The sequence below is a fragment of the Sparus aurata genome, chromosome 6 (genome assembly GCF_900880675.1).
Source record: "Sparus aurata chromosome 6, fSpaAur1.1, whole genome shotgun sequence".
NCBI lineage: Eukaryota > Metazoa > Chordata > Actinopteri > Spariformes > Sparidae > Sparus > Sparus aurata.
The window spans coordinates 2,382,561-2,408,811 of NC_044192.1; the positions used below are offsets into that span (position 1 = coordinate 2,382,561).

At 43.4% G+C, this 26,251-nt stretch overlaps 1 protein-coding gene and 1 pseudogene across 1 annotated transcript in view; both read left to right on the forward strand.

Annotated features, from left to right (window-relative positions):
- Positions 1-26,251, forward strand: part of LOC115582773 (uncharacterized) — a 484,111-nt pseudogene that overhangs the window by 382,937 nt on the left and 74,923 nt on the right.
- Positions 1-26,251, forward strand: part of LOC115583998 (semaphorin-3D) — a 148,427-nt gene that overhangs the window by 105,917 nt on the left and 16,259 nt on the right. Inside the window, exons 3-11 of the mRNA XM_030421301.1 lie at positions 19,638-19,792; positions 19,875-19,937; positions 20,916-21,035; positions 21,374-21,464; positions 22,322-22,450; positions 22,525-22,667; positions 22,766-22,880; positions 23,321-23,390; positions 24,508-24,652. Of these exons, the coding sequence (XP_030277161.1) occupies positions 19,638-19,792; positions 19,875-19,937; positions 20,916-21,035; positions 21,374-21,464; positions 22,322-22,450; positions 22,525-22,667; positions 22,766-22,880; positions 23,321-23,390; positions 24,508-24,652 (1,031 nt within the window). The remainder of the gene's footprint in view (positions 1-19,637; positions 19,793-19,874; positions 19,938-20,915; positions 21,036-21,373; positions 21,465-22,321; positions 22,451-22,524; positions 22,668-22,765; positions 22,881-23,320; positions 23,391-24,507; positions 24,653-26,251) is intronic.

Below are 26,251 nucleotides of genomic sequence, written 5' to 3' on the forward strand. Positions count from 1 at the left end.
TAAAGACCCGAAACAGAAACTCTGAGTCATTATCTCTTCGGCTCCGCGCTGATGGAAAGTCAACACGAGTCTCCAGCTGCTTCAGTTGTTTAGCAGAACGCTGCAACTCTGATTCACCATGAAGCTCCAGAACTGTTCTGTGGACGGCGACGCCTCGCCCGACTGTCCTGTTGCTTTAACGCTGAAGCGGCGAGCCCGTGACATCACCCAGAATGTGACCCGGTAACCGCTGCAACACGGGTCAGTGTGAACAGTGTCAGAGTTGAGGAGAACATCCAGGCTACATTCCTGCCGTGATGTCAGCTAACGAACAGACGTTCGGAGGCCGAGTTCATCAGCCTCTCTGCGGCTTCCTCCCATAAACAGATTAACATGAGGAGGAAAATAAAAAAGAGGAATATTTCTGTGAGGCCGGAGACAGAAAGTCCCTGAGGAGCCTTCAGTCAGACGCCCTCATCATCCTCCTGTCAGACGGTCGCAGCGCCACACGAGTCTTTACGACCACAGTTACGTTTGTGTTTCAACATTTGTAAATGTCGCACCGCTTCATTTTTAAAGGGAGAACTCAGATAATATCCAGCCGAATATTTGGTGACGAAAAACAGATATTTTTGATGGGAAGTTCGTCCACGTGCAGCCGTGACTGTTGTGACGACACCAGGTGGTTTTAATAAGAGGCCGTCCACATGGAAACACTTCTGTGTGTAAACGCACTTTTTAGAAACCTGGTCTCAGGGTGGAAACATTTGAAAACGCCGCCCTTGCGTTCTCATGTGGACAGTGAATCTGCACCCCTTGACCTCTGAACCCCGCGACGTCTCATAACAACAACAACAATGGCGGACTACATGCTTGTGTTGGTGGTGCAGAAGATATTGAGCCTATCAGGGTTACCAGGACTAAATATTCTGCTGCTCTGCCACGACGCTGAGCAGAAAAGGATGATGGACAACCGACTGGACATTTTTATCTTCCTCTTCTTGTGTTCGGTTTCTTCTTCTACTGTCTGTTTGTTGACAGCACTCAGGCTTTATGCACATGCTCCGTCTCTTCTTCTTCATTTTTGGTGAATTTCAAGCACCACCTATAGGCTGGAATATGAACTACAGCGTGTTGAGTCATTTACAGTAGATCCGTTTGGACGCAAATATTCTTGAGACGATGCCGAGGAAGATGGAGGAGAAAAAGATCATTTTGGTACGTGTGGACATGGACTAAGACCTCAGGACGTCTCCAGCATGTTCAGGTATTTTGTGCCCAAACAAGATCTGTTTCTGGTCCTAAAGAAACGTATCATCCGGAACATTTCCAGCTGTGTTTGTGGAAACAGAACCAACACCAAGATCTTTTCTGAACCCTGACCAGGTGGTTTTTGTGCCTGAACCTAACCGGACCATAAGCAAACATTGTCACAACATAGAATTGAAAACTGATCCTAAAGAAATGTTTCATGTTTCAGTGTTTCATCTTATCTAATAGTTTGCATTGTTGGATATTTACAGGATACTTTAAGAAACTTCAGGATGATTTCCAGCCGTGTTTGTGGCGACAAGTTCAGAAAGAAAGTTTTAACTGATCTGTGTTTTTTTGCAGAAACACTCAAGCTAAGACAATTCTTGCAGTGGGGTTGTTGAAAGTGTGAAACCGCTGAATATTATCTAAACGAAGGACCTCATTATGTCACCATTTATAAATGTTACATAACTGGATGTTTTTAACGACACATCAGATCATTTCCAGCCTTTTTTTTGTGGCTGCAAAAGCAAATACGTTGAGCCAACACATATTTTCCAAACCCGACTCAGAGAAGAGAAGAAAGGCGATAAAACAGATTCTTTCTTCACTCTTCTCAACAATCCACACGTCTAAATAAAGTCTTCTTCCCTCTCTTCTTTTCCTTTTATGAACATTTCCTGAACATTCAGAGAAGAGTCGAGTCTGCTCGCGATGCACGCAGGCAAATATACGTGATGAATGTCGCTGCTGGTGAACCGTTCAGCTCGTAAAGCTCGACGCTGAACTCTCTCTGTGTGTTAATCATCGTCCTGCTCGCCCCTCCGACTCTTTCTGTAAACGTTGCAGCAATAAGATGAAAGAATTATGAGGCACATTTTTCATCCACGCAGCAGAGTTGCATTTCTTTGCTGATAAGAAAAGTAAATGATCAGTTTTCTGCAGAGCTCCAGGAGCGTCCGAGGAACGTCCAGCAGAGATTATTAACTCCAGCTGCTCTGCTCGCTGTTAATTGTTCGGATCCTCGTTAGGCTCTCGTGGCTCTCGCGGCTTCTGGCTTGTTTCCACCTTCTTGCCCGTTAAACAACTAATGTGACCGCAGCGATCCCGGAGAGAGGAGAGCGGCAGCATCTTCTCTGTGACAGGAAGCAGAGCTTTTATAGGAAATATGGTCTTAATTTAGGGAAACGCACGATCTTTCAATCCAACACCTTGTAAAGTGAACTTCCTCGGCTCTCCTTTCATCTGTAATTAGAACGTAGAGACGCTGCTACTGTTTGTGTTTCTGATGTTTGTTCAGCAGGACGGTGGTTTTGTCTTTGTGGCTGCAGCGAGTTTTCTGCTCCGTTGATGAACTGTGATTTCTGTGATTTATCTCTTCTGCTGACGTGGGTCTTTACGCTTGTGAGCTACAGCTGAAACTTTAGCCGTTTTTATACTGAGCAGCAAGCCGCCAATGTGGCCGTCCTTTTTGCGGCTAGGTCCGTGGATTTAGACAGAAGGCGGTATATTGGGGGTCTGTTTTGGTCCACCAGTTTGCCGCCTTGGAGGGTACACTTGTTTCCACCTCCATTGCTGTAAATCCAAGTCGTCAATGTGCCGGCCTCTGCGTGAGGTGGGCGGAGGTGTCGATGACCTGCACTGTTGTGGCCGGGGAGTTTTAAAACCAGGAAACAGCTGATCACAGCAGTCAGTCCATCACTTCATCCGCGGACGTCAAGATGAGCAACTAGACAGCCGCTGAGATCCAGGAGATGCTAGCGTCTCCTCGGTCTCTGTAGCTGTCTTCGTTGTCTGCTTGTTGTTGTAGCAGCAAGCTAACGGTCGCTACTTTCAAATTAAAAGCCCCCCGCTAAGAACCCAGTTCTAAACTCCAATGGGGTGCAATGTAAAGCTCTTATTTTGAAGATAAATTCGACCTGCTTCACTGTTCACGCTTCGTGCTTCACGTCACGTCACATGTTTACGCCTACCTCAGCGGCGGCTTTTTGGAAAAGGAGGAATATTAACCTCCGTTTTAGAAAGACAAGGTGGCACATTGCAGCAAATGTTCCACCTTTTCTATCTAAAAGGGGCTGTTATGATGTATCACACCGCAGGGAGGGAAAGTCACAGCATCTCTGCTGATTGGAGTTTAGTTTGAACTGTGAGTGCAGTGATTTTGATGATTCTTACAGTGTTTCCCACACATACACTTCACACAGGTATCTTATCGGTAACTTACTGCCGATGAAAAATCCTGAGAAAGTAGCTGGTAGACGCTTATTTTAATAAACAAGTTGTCTGAAGCGGCGGGATCGTTACTGCAGGAGTTAATTCTCGTGGCATTTTCAGCGTTTGGACCTGCAGAGAGAATCTAACAGGACCAGACTGGAACCAGTGGAAACTGATCCTCACGGGCTGGACTGAAAGCCTCGCAGCGAACACGTCGTCCCGCATGATTTATGGTTCTGTTGTGAGTTGTAGCCTGTTGGTGACGACACGCTGCTGCCTGCCGAAGATGATTTGTGGTTTTCAGGGAGAGGCTGGTGACAGAGAGGTAACACCACCGAGCTAATGTGTGAAGTTAATGTGTGTGTGTGTGTGTGTAATTAATAATAATTGGTGTTTTTTACTTGTGTCTAAATCTCTCGCCAGATCCCTCTTTTATTATACTTTCTTTTCTGTCGTGTCAATTTATTTATCTTCTTTTACAAATCTGTTAACACAGGGCAGATTTCCACAGGTGTAAATGATGAAGCTCGTCACATCTGCTGTCACTATGTCATTAAAAGTTTGCCGAATTAGCTATTTGCACTTCCTGAGTGCAGTGTGACCATAAATGTACACATAAGTATCACTGGATTTCTTAAAAACTGAAGACAACTTAAAAATGTGAAGATTCCAGGGCAAGTTCTGAATGGTCTTTTTTCTAAGCAGATTTTTGGATGTTTATTCGTGGACATGAGAGATAATGTGTCCTTGAAAAGTTGAAGTCACTCTGAATTAAAATGATTACTCTTAGTCGCTTCTAACGACGGCCTGTTTTCAGACGAAGTTAATGAATAAAGTCAGAAAAGTTCAAACAAAAACTGTAAAAACGTTGAAGAATCACCGCGATCGATTCGACTCGTCGTTTGATCCACTGTTGATATTAAAATGTTGGTTTGTGTAAATGTAATTCTAAGATTGTTTCAATATTGAAAGCACATTTAAAGTCTGATTTAATAAGTTTATGAACTTAACAAGTTTAAAGGAACAGTTCCCCCAAAAATGAGAGTTCAGTCCCTCTCCTCCCTTCGTGATGATGAAAATGTGGATGAAGTTTTGTAGCACAAAACATTTCTGGAGCTTCACAGCAAAACAGCTGAAGTAGCTGGAGACATAAAATGGCTCCGTACATCTTGTCTGGTGAAATCCAAGTCTCTGAAAACCCAGAGAATCCAAAGTGGTTGGAAAAGATGTTTTTACAGTCTTTTTAAGCCGAGGTTGTGGTGTCATTGTTTGTTTTTCTGGTAGTTTTTTTTACAGTTAAAAGGTACCTTGAACACATTTATGAACTAATCAAGACATTTGGTTTTTCCTTGGACATGTTTTTGGTGAATGTCAAGTAAAAACAAACAATGAGCAGCTTCATTATGTTGAAGAATGGGCTGGAGACCAACATGGAACTAAAACAGTTTGCTGAAACCAAACAGATGAACCTGGGCCATCGTTTCTGTAGCGGTCCAACAAGCCCGTCATTGTTCTGACGCCCGTTGGCCTGGATCTGTTAAACTCAGGATAAATAGATGTGACCTGGCTGCTGGGATAATAGCTGGTTAAGTTATTTTCTGTCTGAGGCACTTTGGATTTTTTCTACCCTGAATGCTGAAACTTGATATATTAAACGGCTGCAGTCGTCTGTGTCGAGGTTCAAAGGGAAACTCTTTAAGAGTGATTTAAAGCTGCGAGCGGAGCGGCGGGATGAAGAGGAAGTGAGGATGTTAGGAAGTGAGGATGTTAGGAAGTGAGGATGTTAGGATGTGAGGAAGTGAGGATGTTAGGATGTGAGGAAGTGAGGATGTTAGGATGTGAGGAAGTGAGGAAGTGAGGATGTGAGGAAGTGAGGATGTTAGGATGTGAGGATGTGAGGAAGTGAGGATGTGAGGAAGTGAGGATGTTAGGATGTGAGGAAGTGAGGATGTTAGGATGTGAGGAAGTGAGGAAGTGAGGATGTGAGGATGTTAGGAAGTGAGGATGTTAGGATGTGAGGAAGTGAGGATGTTAGGATGTTAGGAAGTGAGGATGTTAGGATGTGAGGAAGTGAGGAAGTGAGGATGTGAGGAGGTGAGGAAGTGAGGATGTTAGGAAGTGAGGAAGTGAGGATGTGATGCTGAGGCCTCCTGGAGACGAATTAGAGACGTTTACACACACACGAGCAGAATGAAACAGGAATTAGCATCAAAATCAACTTGTTTTTTAAAGGTCCCATATCATAAAAAACACGTTTTCTCTGCTCTCTACATATATAAGCTGGTCCTCCCTGAGCCTGCCAACTCCCAGAATGAGGAAAACCACTGATTCCTGCATGGTCTCTGCAGCCCACCAACTGGTAACACGGCACTCCTACAGGCTGTTCAGATTCTGCTCTTTTCGTTACGTAATGGAAATTGGCTAACTAGTTAGCTCCACTTCAGTCCGCTATGCAATGGCGTTTGAATCGAGTTTAGTGATATTATGATGGAGCTTGGTTGTCACAGTAAAAAGTCTGGAAACATGTGCAGACTGGAGACAGAGACGATGCGAACAGTGTCCAAGAGTTTGGAGACTGTGTTGGAGACAAACACAGCTTTCGCTAGCTGTTAGCCGTTAGCTACATGGTAGTAACTGTAACAACACATACAAACAAACTAACATTATTCAGACACACTAACCATTCTGAAACGTCCTGCTGCAGCCGCAGAGTCTGTACTTCTTCAGGAGCCTCTCCTTCTGGGTCCGATTCTGGGTCAAACTGGTTCGGTTGAACGGAAAAATCTCCGCGAGCCACAGTGTTACGTCCACCGTAAACATTAGCGCATGCTACCGTTAGCATAAGGGGCTTCCTCTCCCTGAGAGTGACGTAGCAGGCGAGGCTCCCCAAGTAGGCGTTGACAGACGGAGCTCATTAGCATTTAAAGGTGCAGGCACAGAAACAGAGTGCTGTGAACAGACCTCAGCAGAGCGACTTTTAGACAGCTGGAGTTCAGGACCATGGATGTGTTTGGGGCAATACATATCGAATACAGAGTTGTTGGACCTCTGACAGCTGTGTGAAATTGATGAGAAACAGTATAATATGGGACCTTTAAGTTCTGTCGGTCCATCGTCCGTCTTCTTCTCTGACTCTGACAATGTAGAAGTAATTTGCTTCGTGTCAGGAGGAGGTGCAGACATCAGGACATCCATCAGTCCTCATGTAAACTGTTTGTGAAGCTCTTCACATCACGTAAACACTTCAGAGGCTTTTAGACCCGAGGACGTTTATTTCAGTGTGTCTGTCCGTTAATAATCGTCTGTTTTCATGATTTATCTCTTATTTTGTTCCAGACGTTGAGTCAGAATTAACCGGAAGGTTCAGAATATCAGTTAAGTGTTCAGATAAATTCAATAAATGGTTCAGTTGTTTCTTTATAATCAGCATTAAAGGGACAGTTCATCCAACAATCATGTTTAAAAATGCTTATTTTTCTCTTACCTGTAGTTATTTATCCACCTATGATGGATTTTGGTGTGACTTCCCGAGTTTTTTGTATATTAAAATATTACTTTGGTAAAAGTGAAAGTCACATACTGGAGTAAATGTACTTAAATATTCAAGTATAATTGTATTTACTACCTCTTCTGTTTTAATTTATTCATAGAAGTTTACATATTCTCCCTAAATGTGTCATCATTGACTCCTTTTACACTTTCCATTATTATCTGTGTGCTGTGTTTCTGTTTTTATTCATACCAAACTTTCACTGAACAAATTCACACTTTCTTTATCATGAACTTTAACTGTGTGTTGTGTCTCTTCTCTGGTCAATAAATAACATGTAACATCTGAGTGTCGGGAGGAAAGAGAGTCTGTAATCAAGAGTGAAAAGTCGACCAGAAAAAACTCAGAAAGATCCAAAATCTTTGCTGGATGAGTCACATGATGTGTTTTTATTGACACAATATTAGTATTTAATTTATTAATGTCACAGTTATCATCAATACCGGAATATCACACGCGCCTTTCGTACTTTATTTAAGTTACGTGATGTGAGTTAACTTTGTTTCTCAGTTATAAAAACTCATCACTGACTTTTGGTCTCGTCCTCATTTCTACGTGGATGTAGTCGCTCCACTCCAGCTGACTTCCTCCTTTGCTCCTGTAGACGCTGCAGCTTAACTTGGAAACGTATATATATATATGTACGGGTCGTCATCAGCTGCTTTCACAGTCAACATATACGGTCGTTTTTCTGATGAGGACGGCTGCGCCTGTGAGGAGATGATGATCGACAGGTGAAGTTCGTTAGGAAAGAAAATAGTTCCTACAAAAAAGTCTGTGGATAAATAACACGACAGGTAAATGTTATATTTGAGACTCTTCGGAGGAAAAAACTGAACGAAAAGGAAAGTGAAGGAAAGAAAAAGAAGCACACAGGAAGTGTTTTTCTTTTCCTTTTTGTCTCCTCTTGTTTTCTTTGTGTCTTTTGTTTCCTACAGTTGACCTCAGGTCAGATGTTGAGAGAGGAAGCGAGGTGGAGAAGAGGGAGTGAGATCACGAGCTTGAGCTGCCTCAGGGAGGAATCTGCTGGTTGAGTTTCTGTCATTGAACCTGAACGAGGGAGGAGGAGGAGGTGATGGAGGTGGTGGGTGGGCTGAATGGAAACAGGAGAAGAGGGTTGAAGGAGGCAGTGAAGAGGAGAGATGAGTGCTGGAGGTGCTCGGCTTACCAAACAACAGTGTCTTCATTTATAACATGAAGAAGAAAACAGAGGAAAAGTGAAGCGACATCTCGTCAGTGTGAGTTTCCTGCAGGAGGATGGAGGAGGTGATGGAGGAGGAGAGGAAGGTCTGCAGATTAAATGTTTAGCTAACAGAAACACACAGACCTTGTTAGTTATTGATACTCTGACTCTCGCTGACCCAAAATGGTCGCCGTCCTTGACTTCATCCCGTGCTCGGCTCGCCGCCTGCTACTGGATCTGCTATGAAAAACAAACATCACCTCGCAGCCAGACCAGGAAGTGTTTAGACTGGGGTCGAAACATGAGCCACCGCCGAGCTTCAATCTGTCAAACTTTATTTACACAGCACGTTTCCACGGACGGACCACAACAGAAACACGAGAACATCTGGGCTCCAGCTAGCAGCTAGCAGCTAATGTAGCAGGTTGGTGTTTAGTTTTGGCGCCGCATTTACAAAACAAACAGCTTTATATGAATAAAACACAGTTATGAAACTGCTGAAGAAGACGAATTGAATCAAAGCACTGATACGTTAAAATATACGAAATAAAAACAATTAAAACAACAAATTAAAAGACTCAGTTGTTAAAGAAACTGTCTGATCCTGAGTCCTGTGTTCAGGCCGGTAAACGTTCCTCTGGACGACGGGTCGGTCCGGATGTGTCCTGTCAGATGAAGTGAGAGGAGGAGGAGGAGGAGGAGGAGGAGGAGGAGGAGGAGGAGGAGGAGGAGGAGGTGGAGGAGGAGGAGGAGGAGGAGGAGGAGGAAGAGGAGGAGGAGGAGGAGGAGGAGGAGGGAGACATCGCTACCTGAATTCATTAGAACAACAAACAGAAGAGTTCAGTTTCAGACCTGTAGCAGAGTTAAGTGTCGCTCTGTACTTCTCTCGTGTTACCAGGATAACAGCGACCTTGAGGACGGCGGGCGGGACCTCACATTTAGTTTCTCTGCTGGAGGAAAAACTACATATTTAATCCATTCGTGATAGTTCCCCCAGACATAAGCGCCGGTCCATCTGAACCATCTGACGAGTCCTTGAGTAACACCAGAAACCCCCCAGAGCTTCTTGCAGTTTCACCCCCCACCAACTTGGATGAGGATGAAATGATTTAATGTTTTGGGGGAAGTCGTTTCAGCCCTCAGCGCTTCACGTGTTGTTGTAATTACACAGTTTCAAATTGGCTCCACAGCTCGGTGCTGGTCCTGGAGAACCGGCTGTAGCTGCAAGTTAACCTCTAACATGCTAGCTTGGATTAGCGCTATTCAGTCACAACAGCTTCTCTCTGTTCTCTCTTCAGTGTCCTGTTAATGCCTTCTTGACATTTTGTTCAACATTAGTCTGCTAGTTATTTAAAAATAATACATGAAGATGGAAAATAATGTTTAAAAATGATATGTTTATAATGATAATGTTCATTTAGCAAACTTGTTAGCTGGTTAGCGTAGTTTGGTTTCTTCTCTATGCACCAGTAACTCTTTAAAGGGATATTCCGGTGTAAGTTTAATCCATGGTCTAAATCACAGTTGAACTCCCTCTCGAGAGATCAAGTTAGCAGACCGCTAATTTACGGAGTTTTATCAACCTCAGAAACAACCGCACGACAACAATACACTGCAGTAAATGGATCCAAATATAAACCGCCACCAAAAAGCCACAAATAATGCTCAGAACAGCACCAAACTTCAGCAACAGTACAAATAGGGTCTCAGCACATAGTCCGGGGCATCTAACCTCCGCTAGCTTAGCTGGATTTCTGCTGAAAAGCTGACTAAATTTACCACTCTTCTGCAGCAGCTTCCTGTTGACGGGAAGTCCCGACGAGTCGATTACCGAGTGCAGTAGAGTTCCGCGGCTCATGGATGAAAATGTATGATTATGACTCCATGGAAAAGCAATCAAAGTTCATATGTGTCTTACCTGCCAGTTTATAACAGTTATTATCGAGAGCGGACAGGGAAAAGAACGGAATTGAGCATTTCTAACCGCACTCGGTAATCATCGCGTCGGGACTTCCCCGACCCGGAAGCTGATGGAGGAGAGTTGAAATCTGTTTTTAGCTTCACAATAGAAATCCAGCTAAGCTAGCGGAGGTTAGATGCCCCGGACTATGTGCTGAGACCCTATTTGTACTGTTGCTGAAGTTTGGTGCTGTTCTGAGCATTATTTGTGGCTTTTTGGTGGCGGTTTATATTTGGATCCATTTACTGCAGTGTATTGTTGTCGTGCGGTCGTTTCTGAGGTTGATAAAACTCCGTAAATTAGCGGTCTGCTAACTTGATCTCTCCAGAGGGAGTCTAACACAGTTTCACGGTGATTTAGACCATGGATTAAATTTACACCGGAATATCCCTTTAAGTGCTTACAAACCATCTGAAACAAGTTTTTGAGAGTAAATAAAAAAATAAAGGTACCAAACTGCTAATTAGCTGATAGCTGCCTCCATTTTGGACTTTCGGGCTCTCAGCGCCGCTCAGAGTTCAGGACCACCAAGACAGCTGTTGAGTTTACTGAAGTTGAACTAGTGAAACATCTCGTGGCGACTCTGTTGGAATGAATTAAGCTGATTGTGAAATGTTTTTAACAGAGCTGTGACGAGGCCTCGACGAGGAGCGCTGGCGTGCTCGTCAGAACAGATGTGAACCAGAACTTTCCTTGAATCACAGAATCTGTGGCGCTGGCGAGAGTTTCTACTTTGTCTCTCTGAGTTACAGCTGAGATATCTGGTATAAAACAGCCTTCAGTGAAGAGAGATAAATACTGTGAGGAGATAAGCGTAAAGAGCTAAACGATCACAGGCTGAGCCAACAGAAACCACCTGATTTAAACGGCATTGAAAGCTGTTTTTTGCTCTTGCATGACAGTCTGAGTGAATCAAACCACAGAAGAAGACCACTAACACACATCTCACTGCTGGTGTTTTTCTCTCAAAGAGCTCCTGCAGTCCAAACTGGCACAACATGAGCGTCTGATTTATTGATTTAACCCGGAGTCACAGCACGCTGCAACTCTTTCACGTCTTCTTCTGTTTTTAATCACACATATAAACTCATCCGTCCTCCTGCTCTGCTTCTCTCGGTATCTTCTGTTTCTTTAGAAGCTAACGGCGCTAAAGAAGCTTCTGCTTTGAGTTTCAGAAGTAATTCATCTCATCTTCAAGCAGTGATGTGCACAAGGGGGGGACGTCGTGGCCCAATTGTTGAAAAACGCGCACTAAAGTGCCCTCCTGGGAGCCAAAACGTGCGCTAAAGTGCCTTCTTGGGACCCAAAAAGCGTGCCAAAGTGCCCTCTTGGTTGGCAAAACACACTAAACTGCCCCCTTGGCTGGTTAAAACATGACAAACTGCCCTCTTTGGAGCCAAAACACGCGCTAAAGTGCCCTCTTGGGAGCCAAAACACGTGCTAAAGTGCCTTCTTGGGAGCCAAAACACGTGCTAAAGTGCCTTCTTGGGAGCCAAAAAAAACGCCAAAGTGCCCTCTTGGTTGGCAAAACACACTAAACTGCCCCCTTGACTAGTTAAAACATGACAAACTGCTCTCTTTGGAGCCAAAACACGCGCTAAAGTGCCCTCTTGGGAGCCAAAACATGTGCTAAAGTGCTCTCTTGGGAGCCAAAACATGTGCTAAAGTGCCCTCATGGGAGCCAAAACACACACTAAACTGCCCTCTTGGGAGCCAAAACGCACGTTAAAGTGCCCTCTTGGAAGCCAAAACGTGCACTAAAGTGCCCTTCTTTTCGCCCCTGCCCTTCAAAAAGTCTGTGCACACCACTGACTTCAAGTCTTGTGAAGTCCAGTTTGTTTTACCTCGATGCCTCCTGGGAGCTTGATGATGTCAGCTGTCTGATATTAGTATTAACTCCAAATGTGTGCGAGGACCTTCTTCACCACCGCCGCTTCACGTGCGGATGTGGGATACGTAACTGGTCAGCGTCTCCTCGCAGGGCGCGGTGTCAGGACGGCTGGGGGGGTTTTTGGTTTCTATCATCCTGCAGATCTGCTTTCATTTGAATCCAAATGTTGAACATGTGAGCCGTGAGATGCTGCGCTCCCTCCGGTCGTCTGTAAGTGTTAGCATGTGCTAACTGAAGCCAGAGATGCTCCTGACTCACAGGAAACACAAGATCACTGTTTTAGAGATCAAACATGAGCTTGATGCCAGAACAGAAACCTTTATATCTACACACCAGGAGGCTAAATTAGCTGCGTTAGATCAACCTTTGTAGTTTGTGACGGATCAGAGCTCGATGTGTGGATGACTGAAGCAGTTAAATAACGATTCAAAACATCTTTTAGATCCTGAAACAAGTTCAGCTGCTTTTGACTTTGACCATCTTACGGTCCAACAGAGCATCACAGTCGCTCCAGTCTCCAGAACAACATGTGGACGGACTGTTCCAGCCGTGATTCTGCCAACAGAACAGGAACACGTGCTCTCAGGGCAATTCAAGCCATGTTTGTGGTGACAGAACCAAGAATTAAAAGTCTAATCGTGATGTTTTCTGAACCCTAACTGTGTGTAAACCTCAGCACAGCATGAAGCACAGTGTTGACACAACTTAAAAATGGATATTGAACTGAAATAATTACTAGTATTGAACATATTCCAAAACTAAAATTCCTGTACATGTACGTGAGTCGTAAAGATAAACAGATTTTCATTAACAGAACCGAAATCATGATCTGAACATGAACGTTACCAAAATGGATCCCACAGATGATATTTTGTAATGGTTCTATACATTTTAGAGGCTCCTGTTGCCCCTTTTTGTTTGGTTGCTGGTGTGACAGTCCTGGTCTTTGAACGCCTCACAGCCTCTGTGACCACATCAGTCTGGTTCATAAATGTATAAAACCAGGATGTCTGTCTGGATATCTGATGATTGTTGATGATCGCACCAACATTGATGAAAACACTGGACATACAGCTGTCATCATGTCGCTGTGAAACTTGTGGAATACGCTGAAAAATCTGAGTTTCTTTCTGGACAGTGAACATCTGGGAAACACATCAGCAACAGATAAAGTAAAAGTTGATGTTGTTGTCTGTGTTCTTGTGTTAGATATAAACCGAAGGCGTTGCCGGTGCGTCATAACGTGTTTGGTATTTAACAGCAGTGATAATCAGAATTATCAGACACAGAGCAGACGGTCTGTCTGTCTGTCTGGTCGTATCTTATCACCGTGTTTTTATCTGCGAGCGATAACAGCCTCCTCCCTCTCCGTCACTCAGGTGGTCGTGTGAAGCTGACGGAGGCCACGTCCTGTAAAATAAACCGAGAGGGTTTCAGCTGCTCAACAGCTCGAGGGAGAGAAATCGTTTCCTCTGCAGATGTAAATCACGTCACTCGCTTCTCGTCTCCTGTCGTCAGAAACAACCAAACATGTCACGTCGTGTTATTTTTCTAAACTTTGTCGGAGGTCTCAGGAATCAGCCGAGGAACAAAGTTGAATAATTAAATGTGAAATGAGACCTGAAAATGTTCTGTAACGGTGGACTGACGGTGAGATTATTCAACGTTGATGTGTTCTTGAGCTCATTTCTTAATTTCTGTGTCATAATGATTTATTATTTTTGCTTCTTGGACCGTTTGAAACAGGAATAAAGAAGCCGGTTGGTTCAGCTGAGTGAGTCTCAGCAGGTCCACAGCTGTTGGCAGGTTGTTTGTGAAACTCTTTTTAATGGCTTCATTAAAGCTCGGATAAATATATAATCTTTTATCCAGCTTTGATAAACAACAGAGGCTGTTTTCATGTGTTGTCCATGAAAGTTTAGCAGTGAAGCAAAAATGAGGTTTTGGATCAAACGTCTCGGAATAAAAACTTCAGACGTGTTCCTCTGAAGTCTGCTACACTGAACAGACGTGTGTGTGTGTGTGTGTGTGTGTGTGTGTGTGTGTGTGTGTGTGTGTGTGTGTGTGTGTGTGTGTGTGTGTGTGTGAAACAAATATGGCGTTGATCTCTGGGACACGTTTGTATCCACTGGTCCTCTTTAACAACCCGTGAAGCCTCAGACCAGCATGTCACAGTGCAGCAGCTCATGTTGGATCATTCAGCGAGTCGTCGACATCAGCTGGATCCAGAACAGACAACCGGAACTTTTACGTGAAGTTTGTTTAATAGTGGAATTCTTCAGAGGAAAATGGTGATGCGCCAAAAACCGCTGCATCATCAGACTGTTAAAGTGTCAGCAGGGACGGAGCCGGATGCTGAGTCATGAGTCAACTCGCTGCAATGTTTAGTCAATTTATCAATCAGCAGATCGGCCAGAATATTAATCAGCTGCTATTCTGATAAACAATCAAAGGTTTCGACAAACAGTCCTGAAAGTTTGATGACATCAGACCTCATTTAAGAAACTATTTATTGATCTCTTCCTGTTGTCCTCCACCAGCAGTGGAAACAAACTTCTAACACACTTGTATAAATGTTAATGAGCTCGTCTGCAGTAAAGTTAATTTATAGATCAGGGAATTTTTCCTCAAAGTGACAAATCAGATCAAGGACGCAAAATAAAAACTGAGCTGTGTTTGTGTTTTATCTGCTGGTTTTTATTCAACTCAGTCACCAGAGAAAAATGTTGGTTTCTTTTCTGCTAATCGTGGACATGTTTAAACTTTTCTTTAGGTTCATTTTTCAGTTTCCTGTCGTGACACGCTGTGCTGGTGCTCAGGTTCACTGCCGGCACAGAAACTCTTAGTTTGGAAAAGTTCACATTAGCAGGACGAGAGGTTGAAGTTTCTCTCCGTCCTGCTCACACAAACTGTTTTAATGAAGCAAATCAAGTTTTAATCACCTTCCTGATTGCAGGCAATCAGTGTTCATCACGTGGAACCATCAATCACACACACACACACACACACACACACACACACACACACACACACACACACACACACACACACAGATGTTAGACAGACTCATATTCACTCCTCCGCTCAGTCACACTCGCAGACCTTCTCACAGTGAATGATTCTTTCAATTGGTCTCTGTCACACACACACACACACACACACACACACACACACACACACACACACACACACGCTCAGTAACACACACATGTGTGCTGCACAGGTGTTCGGCACGCACCAAGCTCTCCCACAGCATTTCTTCTGCCTCAAGTATTTAACAAATGTTCGTCATTATCCTGAACTCACACACACACACACACACACACACACACACACACACATTCACACACACACACACACACACACACACACACACACACACACTCAGATTCACACACACACACACACACACACACACACAGATTCACACACACACACACACACAGATTCACGGCTGGTTTAGCTTCAGCTCTGAGCGGTTGTTGGAAATGATCCTGTTGATTAAACTGTAACAAGACGTGACGGAGACGATCGTCAGCGAGTCGTCCTGTGAAAACATCGGCTGCACAGTGAAGCGAGCCGCCGATCAGAAACACTCAGTGTGAACATGTGGAGAGTTTATCTGTGTGTTCAAGAGTCTGGAAAACAGACATTATCTGTGAAAGTGACTCTGATTTTTTAAGTTTTATATCCGTTTATTAAGCGCTGTGTAACTCTTCACCTCAAGTACTTTTGATAAATTGCTTTTTAAACTGTTACGAACCAATTTGAGAAAAGACGTGTTCAGTAACACCGACACTCTCACGCACAGAACGACCTGATTCAGTTTTAATCACCTCCTTGATTACAGGCACTCAATCACTCACACAGAATGTATATATACTGTATATATAATGATATATACAGTATATATAATGTATATATGCAGTGTATATAATGAGCAACACACTCAGATGTTCACACTTGTTCTGTTGTACAGAACTCTACAAAGATATTTTTCAAAACCAAGATTTGGATCTTGTTTGTTGTTGTCTGTTCTCTGGAAATTCAACATCTTTTTTCCCTGTTTTACAAAATGAAAGTTATATTTGTCTATAAAACACCAGAAAAGGTGAGACGACTGATCCAGACAGTCTTTAGATTTGTTAATGAGACATCTGGGCCGTGTCAGTGGTACCAGAACCAGGTGTTTTAAGCCAAACATGATCTTTTCCGAACTTCCTAACCAGAGCATTGTCACAGCGTCGTCACAACTCAAAATTTAAAATTGAACCTAAAGAAAAGTTTCAACATCTCCTCAAACGGCAGGGAAGTGATTGGGTTGATTTAAACCAGCAGATAAAACATGTCTGACAGCCCGGTCACCAGAATAAATGTTGATGTAGAACTGAACGTTTCAACTTTACATCAAAAGTAAGAAAACATCCTCCTGGTTTGTCTTAAACTAACCGATCCGGTCGCCACGGTCACAGATACAAACGTAACATAAGAACTAATGCAGAACTAAAAGCCTTCACCTGAATCAAGATGTGACGAGGCCGTGACCTCATGTCACTGACCAGTCAGCAGAGATCCAGATCACCGCCGACCAATCAGACGTAATCAACATCAGCCGCAGGTCTCGTTTAGCTGAATTGCATCCAGACTGACTCATCAACACTGCTGCGCTCTTTAATGCATTTAATCTTTATCTTTAAACACTTTAACTCCCCTCAGTCAGAACAGACTCTGCTGTGGACACTCTTCTGTTTTTACACATTTTTAATGCACTTTTCTTTAAAATAATGTGGGAGGTGATCCGAGTTATCAGGGAAACTAATGGACGCCTCGTCCCAGACGTGGCAGATGTGAGCACACGGCGGTTGTGTGTGACGTAAAGCGTTTTGGTTTCCTCTCCTCGTCAGTATTTCATGTCATGTTTTCCAGCGCGTCCCCCTCAGAGAGAGCCGTGAGATATCTCCTGCTGCGCTCGCTTTCATCAGACGCTCTATTTCACATCGTTGGTCCACTTGATGGATGAGATCTTGTGGGACGGGCTGAATCAGAGCCAAGTGCAGCACGTATGTAGACCGAGACGCTGCGCTCTTTTATTGTCTCCGGCTCTGTTGGACTTCAGCTGGACCGTCCAACAGTCTGTTTGTTTCTGAGCTGGTTCTCAGAACATGACCGGTAGTGATAATTGTTCTGGTTGGTGGATGTGTCGTAAACTGGACTTTCTCTCCAGAAACCAAGAGTCAAGAGTGGTTTGTTTTTAATTTGTGTAATGTAAATAAGTAAATGTGTGTAAATTATGTAACTTACATTATGAGCTACGTTGTTTATGTGAGTTAAGAACCTGAATGGAGTTATTTTACCCCAAAGTGTCACCAGAACCAAACCAAGCAGGTTTGAGTCTGATCGTAATAAACTGCTTTCATGGTCCACCAGTCTGGAGTGTGTGTGTGTGTGTGTGTGTGTGTGTGTGGTGTGTGTGTGTGTGTGTGTGTGTGTGTGCGCGTGTGTGCGTGTGTGTGTGTGTTCGTGTGTGTGTGTGTGTGTGTGAGACTGTCTTAATGACAAATGAGCTGTGAAGATCTCATAATTGCACCATGAACAGATGTGACAGACGATGTTTGATCATATTACTGATAGATGAAGGAACGCTGCAGGCTTAATGTTATCTGTGTGTGTGTGTGTGTGTGTGTGTGTGTGTGTGTCTGTGTGTGTGTGTGTGTGTGTGTGTGTGTGTGTGTGGACTGAATGAACACCAGGAACAGTTTATAAGAATTAAAAAACCTGTAGTTTATAGATTCAACACATGTGGAGTGAAATTATAATATATATAAGGAAACTTATATTACTGAGATACACGTACAAAATCTGCAAAACAAACAAACAACATCAGTCAAATTAATCAATCGGAATCCAAAAACTCATTTCTGTCAGGTGCAAATAGACTTATGTTCTTCCTCTTCTTCTTCTTCTTATTTTTGTTGGTCTTCTTGTTGTTCTTCTTCTTGTTCTTCTTCATCTTCTTCTTCTTCGCTCTTCATCTTCTTTTTGTTGTTGTTGTTGTTCTTCTTCTTCTTTATGTTGTTGTTCTTTTTCTTTTTGTTGTTGTTCTTCGTCTTTTTGTTCTTCTTTTCTATTTGTTGTTGATGTTGTTGTTGTTGTTCTTCTTCTTTATATCCATCTTCTTCATCTTCTTCTTCTTTTTCCTTTTGTTGTTGTTGTTCCTCTCGTTCTTGATGTTGTTGTTGTTCTTCGTCTTTTTGTTCTTCTTTTCTATTTGTTGTTGTTGTTGTTCTTCTTCTTCTTCTTTATGTCCATCTTCTTCATCTTATTCTTTTTCCTTTTGTTGCTGTTGTTCTTCTTGTTCTTCTTCGTTTTCTTCTTCTTTATGTTGTTGTTGTTCTTCTTCTTCTTCTCTCCTCTGTACATGAGTTTTTCTCTGTCAGACTGAAGATCCACTTTGATTGACAGCTCACCTCATCATGTTTTGATGAGGTGTGTAAATGACGTCACACACATTGTGTCTCTGATGTTTCTCTTCTTCGCTGGTTATCAGACAGAAGTTCTGGTGTTCTGATGAAAGCATGTGATCGTCAGAGAAGATTTATTCCTTTTTAAACGGTTCTGTTGGTGCTGAGTTGTGACAAATGTGCCGTGCTGCATTCAAAGACATCGGGACACCCAGCAGTGTCTCCACTTCTTCACTCACTGAATGACTTGAGGAGCTTCACGCTTAATTTCCTTCGGCTCATTCAGGGGATTCTTTTGCAGCACTCAGCGACAGAAACACGTCAAGAATTTCAAGGTTAATTAGTTTTTACTTTTACCAGAGTTTACAGCTGGAGTTCATGGATTTACCAACAGCTGACTTGACTTCTCAGAAAGTTTGCACGGAGAGCAAAACAAAGATCAAGTTAAAGTCTGAAACACTGTTTCATATTAAAGAAACATCCCACAGGGAGCTTTTCAGGAGTAGATATTTTTTTATCGATTAATTAAATAATCGTTTTAGCTTTCAGATCCGCTCAAGTGAGGAAAATGCTGCCAGTTAAAACATCTTTACTGCAAATAACTGAAACAAAAACTTGGACTATGTCATTATTATGGTTGTATAAACGTCTCCACGTCAGAATTATTGCATTCTGGAGTGAAACCGGGTCGTTTTCCCTCCTCGCTCCGGTGATCATTTACAGCTCGGGGAGCGCCGGCTGACAGAGTCAACAGTGCGGCGGCCGAGCAGCCGATCAGCAGGGCAGCGGCTGAGCTTCAGGGTTAATTTGTTCTGCTTGTTCAGGTCGTTTTCTGCCTGCTTTAACACCGACTCCCCCGAGAGACCAGAGGCTCTGCGGCCGGACTCACAAGCTGCTCCGTGTGGGGGACAAATCAGTCAAATGGTTTCACTTGAACACACCACAAGGAACTTTTAACTGGCCGTGAAGCCGGCTCAGTTTGATACTGATGCCTCCTCACGAGCAGTCGATGTTGAATGTTTCTGTAAAGTTATTATAGTTATTCTAACATCAGTCTGTTGGAGAAGTCATGACATTAAAAGTGTTGAGGATGAATTGAGGAGCTGCTGGATTTGTTCCTGATGTCTTCCTGTTTCTTCTCTCAGATCTGAGGAACGGGTCAGCGGTGTTCTGGCAGGGTGGAGTCAGCGGCGGGTACCAGGTTCTGCTGCTGGACGAGGACCAGGGATGGCTGCTGGTCGGAGGGAAAGACCACATCTACCTGCTGAGCCCCGACAGCTTGGATCTGCCCACTCGTACGGTGAGACAGTAACACATCAGAACCCGTCCGACCGTCCGGGTGTTGGATCATTTCAACTCAAAGCTTTTTATCCTCTGATCAGATTTACTGGCCGGCTGCTAGAGAACATGTGGAGCACTGCAGGCTGGCAGGGAAAAGTCTGGAGGTAAGAGTTCATATTCAGTCCTGATGTAGTGATGAAAGGTTGTCACATCGTTAAGTAATTAAAGAGAACAGTAGGAGTCTTCTTCTTTTGTTGTTGTTGTTATTGTTGTTGTTATTGTTCTTCTTCGTTTTCTTCTCCTTCATTTTCTTCTTCGTTTTCTTCTTCTTCATGTTGCTGTTGTTCTTCTTCTTTTTGTTGTTGTTGTTGTTGTTATTGTTCTTCTCCTTTTTCTTCTTCTTTTTCTTTTTCTTCTTCGTTTTCTTCTTCTTTTTGTTGTTGTTGTTGTTGTTATTGTAATTCTCCTTTTTCTTCTTCTTCTTCTTTTTCTTCTTCGTTTTCTTCTTCTTTTTGTTGTTGTTGTTATTGTTCTTCTCCTTTTTCTTCTTCTTCTTCTTTTTCTTCTTCGTTTTCTTCTTCTTTATGTTGTTGTTGTTGTTCTTCTTCTTTTTGTTGTTGTTGTTGTTGTTATTGTTGTTCTTCTTTTTCTTCTTCTTTGTTTTCTTCTTCTTTATGTTGTTGTTGTTCTTCTTCTTTTTGTTGTTGTTGTTGTTGTTATTGTTCTTCTTTTTCTTCTTCTTCGTTTTCTTCTTCTTTATGTTGTTGTAATTGTTGTTCTTCTTTTTCTTCTTCTTCGTTTTCTTCTTCTTTATGTTGTTGTTGTTGTTCTTCGTCTTCTTTTTGTTGTTGTTGTTCTTCTTCTTTTTCTTCTTCGTTTTCTTCTTCTTTATGTTGTTGTTCTTCGTCTTTTTCTTTTTGTTGTTGTTGTTGTTGTTTTTCTTCTTCTTTATGTTGTTGTTGTTGTTCTTCGTCTTTTTCTTTTTGTTGTTGTTGTTGTTGTTGTTGTTCTAATATGGTTCTAATGGTTCATATTCAGTCCTGATGTATGGATGAAAGCGTGTCACGTTGTTAAGTAATTAAAGAGAACAATAGATTAAAACAAATGTTGATATATTTCCTTGTGTTCTGTGTGACTTTCAGACGGACTGCGCCAACTTCGTGCGGCTGCTGCAGCCGTTCAATAAGACTCATGTTTATGCTTGTGGTACCGGAGCTTTCCATCCACAGTGCACTTACCTGCACCTGGGACACAACACAGAGGTGAACACACCTGAGTCCACATGTTGAGTCTACAGATGCTCACTGATACAAGCTCAGATTTCGATGTTTGTTGGTGCATTTTGTTCTTGTTCCTGCAGATTATTGTGACGTCTAACTCAGATATTTTCGATGCAGCTTCAGTGGAGTTCAGTTCTGAACATCCTGTGTGGTGTCAGTCACTTAGACTCAGTCAGTCGCTCTCTGTAGAGCTGCTGTTGTCCTCTGACAGTCAACAATCATAGAAGAAGAGATCCATCAGAGAGAGTGGACGCAGGGTCAGTTTCCTCTCCGTCCTGCGGCTGACGGTTCTGTGTTTGTGTGTGGTCTCTCTCCTGCAGGAGCCGTCCTTCATGTTGTCTCCTCTCCTGGAGTCGGGCCGAGGAAAATGTCCCTTCAGTCCGAGGGAGCCCTTCACCGCTCGGCTGACTGGTGGGTCCGCACATAATGTTCTGTGTGTCCACCCACACACACACACACACACATAAGTGGTGTATTAAATCATCTTCCTTCATGCTGTGGTGACACTAACGTCCTGCAGCGTACAGTCCCTCCACTGTCTCCGCTCAGCTGTGCCGTGTGTGGTCCGCCTCGCCGATTTCACGCGCTGACGTCAGCTGCTGCCACACACGACATCACGGACATCCTTCAGACAGAGAGCCCGCTATTAAATCAGCTTCAAGCTGTCAGATTTAATGTTTTTAGAGATGATAGTTGTGTCTGTGTCGACAGATCGAGAACAAAGACTTTAACACAAACACATGAGATGTTACTGGAAGTCTGTCGAAACCTCAGGAGGGTTCTTATTTGGATGATTCTCAAAAGTTGCTAATAAAACCTCGAGTGGCACTTGTTCCATTGACCTTCATATAAACTGAGCTGCAGCCTCGTTAAGGGACGAACATGAGTTATGCTCTTATTTATTAAAGAGGTCACAGGAAATAATGATAATGATGAACACGCACACTCGTTAAATATCAGATTTTCTGTACGAATGTTTCCTTAAAAATGCTGATTTAAAATGTTAATATGGGACAAGAATGGTCTCACAATCCTCAGATATTGTTCTAATAATGACTTTAATCATTTGGTGGTTTAGTTTTGGGGCCCGCTCACACAGACAGAACAGAACCGCAGAGAGATACAAACATTTAGACAGACCAGCTTGTAAATATTTACTCGTTCACTCAGGATCATTTTGAGGATGATGGTGCAACGCTCTCTAACTCTTCCCTCCATCCTTCCTTCCTTATTTCCTTCCTTCCTTCCCTCCATCCTTCTCTCTACAGATGGTGAACTGTATGCAGGTACCTCAGTAGATTTCATGGGAGCCAATGCTGCGATCTTTCGTACGTCACTGTGGGGCAGCAGCCAACATTACATCCGGACCGAAGCCTACGACCAGAACTGGCTCAACGGTAAGAATCTAACCACGTCTTCTCTCCAACAACACCGGACTTTCTGAGTTAACTCTCTCCCGTCTGCCTCTCAGAGCCGGAGTTCGTGGGCTCCTTCTCCATCCCGGACACTCACAGTCCTGACGACGACAAAGTCTACTTCTTCTTCAAGGAGCGAGCGGTGGAGGCCGGTCAGTGGGACAAGAGAGTTTACAGCCGCGTGGCTCGAGTCTGCAAGGTAGAAAACACAGACAGATTGACAGACAGACAGACAGACAGACAGACAGGCAGTGATTCATCAGTCATCCCTCCTCTCTCTTCTGTCCCTCCGTCCAGAATGACGTCGGGGGAAAGAGGAGTCTGATCAACCGTTGGACCACCTTCCTCAAAGCCCGGCTGGTCTGTTCCGTCCCGGGTCCGTCTGGAGTCGACACGCAGTTCGATGAGCTCGGTAACTCGTCCCTCCTTTTCCTTCCTGTCTCGACCTCTGATGTTTCGTCTTCCCTCCTTTATCCTCGCTTCAACTCTTCTTCAACTTTGAAGGAAAGGACAGAAGCGTCCCCTCCTTCCCTTCCCTTCCCTCCGTCCTCCTCCCTCGTCTCCTCTCACCCTGGTGACCGAGCTGTAAACTCTCTCTGATTCATTCTTTGTGCTCGACTGCTGAATTATTTATTGTTTTTGACTTCTTTGAAATCAGGCAGGTCAGTTCTCAACAATGTAGAAAGAAAGCCAAGAATTCTCCAGTACTTTTAGTCATCTGCCAAATCAGTCAGTCAGTTAAACTGTATTTGTTATTACAGTCATGAGACAAAAACACTGGAGGATAAAATAAAATGACATCTTGGTGTCATTAAGAGTCTCATGGTTAACGCTGTCACTGTGTTTTTCTAGAGGACATCTTTGTTCTGGAGACGAAGGACCCTCAGAACCCGACAATCTACGGTGTGTTCAGCACGTCCAGGTGAGAAACACTCAGTACTGTTTTCAGTTCAGTTCAATTCAATTCAAAAGGCTTTATTGGCACGACATTTTACACGTGTTGCCAAAACACAATCACAACCAATAATACTATTCAGCAGAACAAAATCAATAATTAAATAGACAAAAGAGAAAGATGTAGTATAAGTTATATATATATATATATATATATATATATATATATATATATATATATATATATATATATATATATATATATATATATACATACGTTTATAACATAGCCTAAGTAAATATAAATGTAGATGTAACATAAGCAATCAAGCTAGCATTAGCACAAAAAAACTATGCGAGTGTCAGTTTACTGACCACAAAACAGATAACAAAAGCAAATTTGCTGATAAAAGAATAAAATAAAGAGATGTTGAAATAAAATAAAGAGATGTTAATAGTTGGAATAGTACAAATAGTAATAATATAGATAAGTAATTAACTAAAATGATAATTAATAAGTTAATGAATAAGATAAAATAAAATAAGATAAATAAAGTAACTATCCCGGTATGAAGGAAGCGTCTTCAGACGGAGCAGCACTCCTTCACGTGCACGCTCACAGCCGACACGTGCACGCCCAGCAGGACGTGGGGTCAGAGGTCAGGTGTGGGCGGGTGTCGGGGTCGGAGGTGAAGAGGCCCGGCTGGTTGTGTTATTGTAGCCCTGATGTAATAAAAGTACTCCCACCTCTCCTCCCTTCTTCTTTCCCTCATCTCCTCCTCTCCATCCTTCCTCTCTTCCTTCCGTTATCCGTCCATCGACTTTCCCCAAAACGTCAAACTTTTACTGCACATTGTGATTAAATTACTTCATCTATCCCTCCTCCTCATCACTTTCCTCTTACTGCTGTATCTTTTCTGTTTTTGTCCTCCCATCCCGACCCGACCCGTCTTCCCAATCTAACATTCACATTTATATTTACATTGAGGGCATTTAGCAGACGCTCTTTGTCCAAAGCAACTTACAATAAGTACAGATAAACCACAACATATCCGATTGATAGAGTAAGAATGAAATAAACAGAAACACTTTTCCAGCTCTCGTCTGTTTATCAACACCCCGTCCTCCTCTTTTCTCTCCTGCAGCTCTATATTTCGTGGTTCTGCAGTGTGTGTGTTCTCGATGGCGTCCATCAGAGCTGCTTTCAACGGACCGTTCGCCCATAAAGAAGGTCCGGACTATCGCTGGGTCGAGTACAAGGGTCGCATCCCGTATCCCAGACCCGGCACTGTGAGTACGAACACTCAAACATAACCTGCACATTTTTTATTATATCTTACAAAAACAGAACAAATTATGTCTTCCAATCATTTGTGTGAACTGTCCCTTTAAGGACGGAGTAAGGTGTTGGCGACCCGCTTATTAAAGTTCACGCTCCATAATTCTTTGTAAATACAGCGACGACAGGACGGTATTTATGTTTGCGTGAAGAATTTCCTGTGAGATCAGACTCCAAACACGGGGCTAATGAAAACAGGCCGATGAAGCTGCGCGGAGGTCAAACTCTGCTGATTTAACGCCGCGGCGGTGAAACTCCTCTGGGAAGCCTCAACATGTCAGGAGGGCCGAGGGTTTAGTGCTCGAGTGTGTCAGGTGTTATTTCATTCTCCCTGCCGGGGGAGTTTCACCTCTGTGTGCTCTGGTTCTGTGTCATGTGGCTGATTGTGGAGGAGGTCAGTGTGTGTGTGTGTGTGTGTGTGTGTCACTGATCAGAAACTAATCGGCCTCCGTGATGTCGACTGAGCGTCACCGTGCTGCACGTTTGTTCCGTCTCGTTCATCAATCTTCACATCTTCTCTTCACCATCGTTCATCTCTCCTGTGTTTCTTTTCCTCGGGGGAAATATATCCGACTCTCTCTTTCACAAATCGACATCTGAAAGTCATTTTTTTCACAGCAGCTTTCCCACCGACATCACGCTCCTCTCCTCCCCTCTGTCCGCCAGCTGTTCATCACCTGCGTCCTCGCTGGCTTTTATTTCTCATTTTTGAAATATTTCTGGAAGGTTTGAAAGTTTCTGGTGTTGGTTTTTGTTCTGAGCTTGTGGGAATATATTCAGGTGCTCTTGGGTGGAGTGTCTGAAACGTCAAATTCTGGAAGGTTTTCTGCCTCTCAGTAGCCCAATTCTGGTGTTTGGGTTTGGATGCGGGGTTAGTGCGCCTCAGTGTGAATCTCTTGACTGATCCGCCTCTGGAGGTAGTTTCAGGGCCGCAGTTTTGGAGAATTGAACCAGTGAGAACGGATAAGCCGGCTTCTCGTATCAAGGGCCTTTCGGTCGTGCAGTCTGATAACTGCACAGGTCCTTCACTCAACTACATAAAGAGAAATTTCCCACAAAGCAACGTTACAAGACAGAACAACAGTAACGTGGTAACTGTAACTGTCTTTGGCAACTTATATGAGAAAAAAAATACCACAGCTGTAGGTGGAGAAGCGTCTGTCCTCTTGTCTGTCCTCCTGTCTGTCCTACCAACTCTTCGTCACATTTCCCCCCAAAAAACAGCGTCTGTCAGCGGCAAAAGACTTTAACTCACTGAGTGTTTGTGATGCAAATAAATCACAACGACCGTCAGCCCTCCAGACCGAGACTTTAGTGAACTTTCCCCCCGAAAAACGGCCTCCGTCCCCACGAGTGACAGAGTCAGACAGCTTCCAGTTTAAAAGACGTAACTTCGTCACTTTCCAGGATGTTTGGTGGGTCAGGATCTCAATCACATAACAGCATCCATATGATTATAAACTGTCCGCGTGTTTAGATTGACAGGGGGAAACCTGGGAAACCCTGACGTCATCAACATGACGTGTACTGTCGCGCCTCTTTAGGAGCCG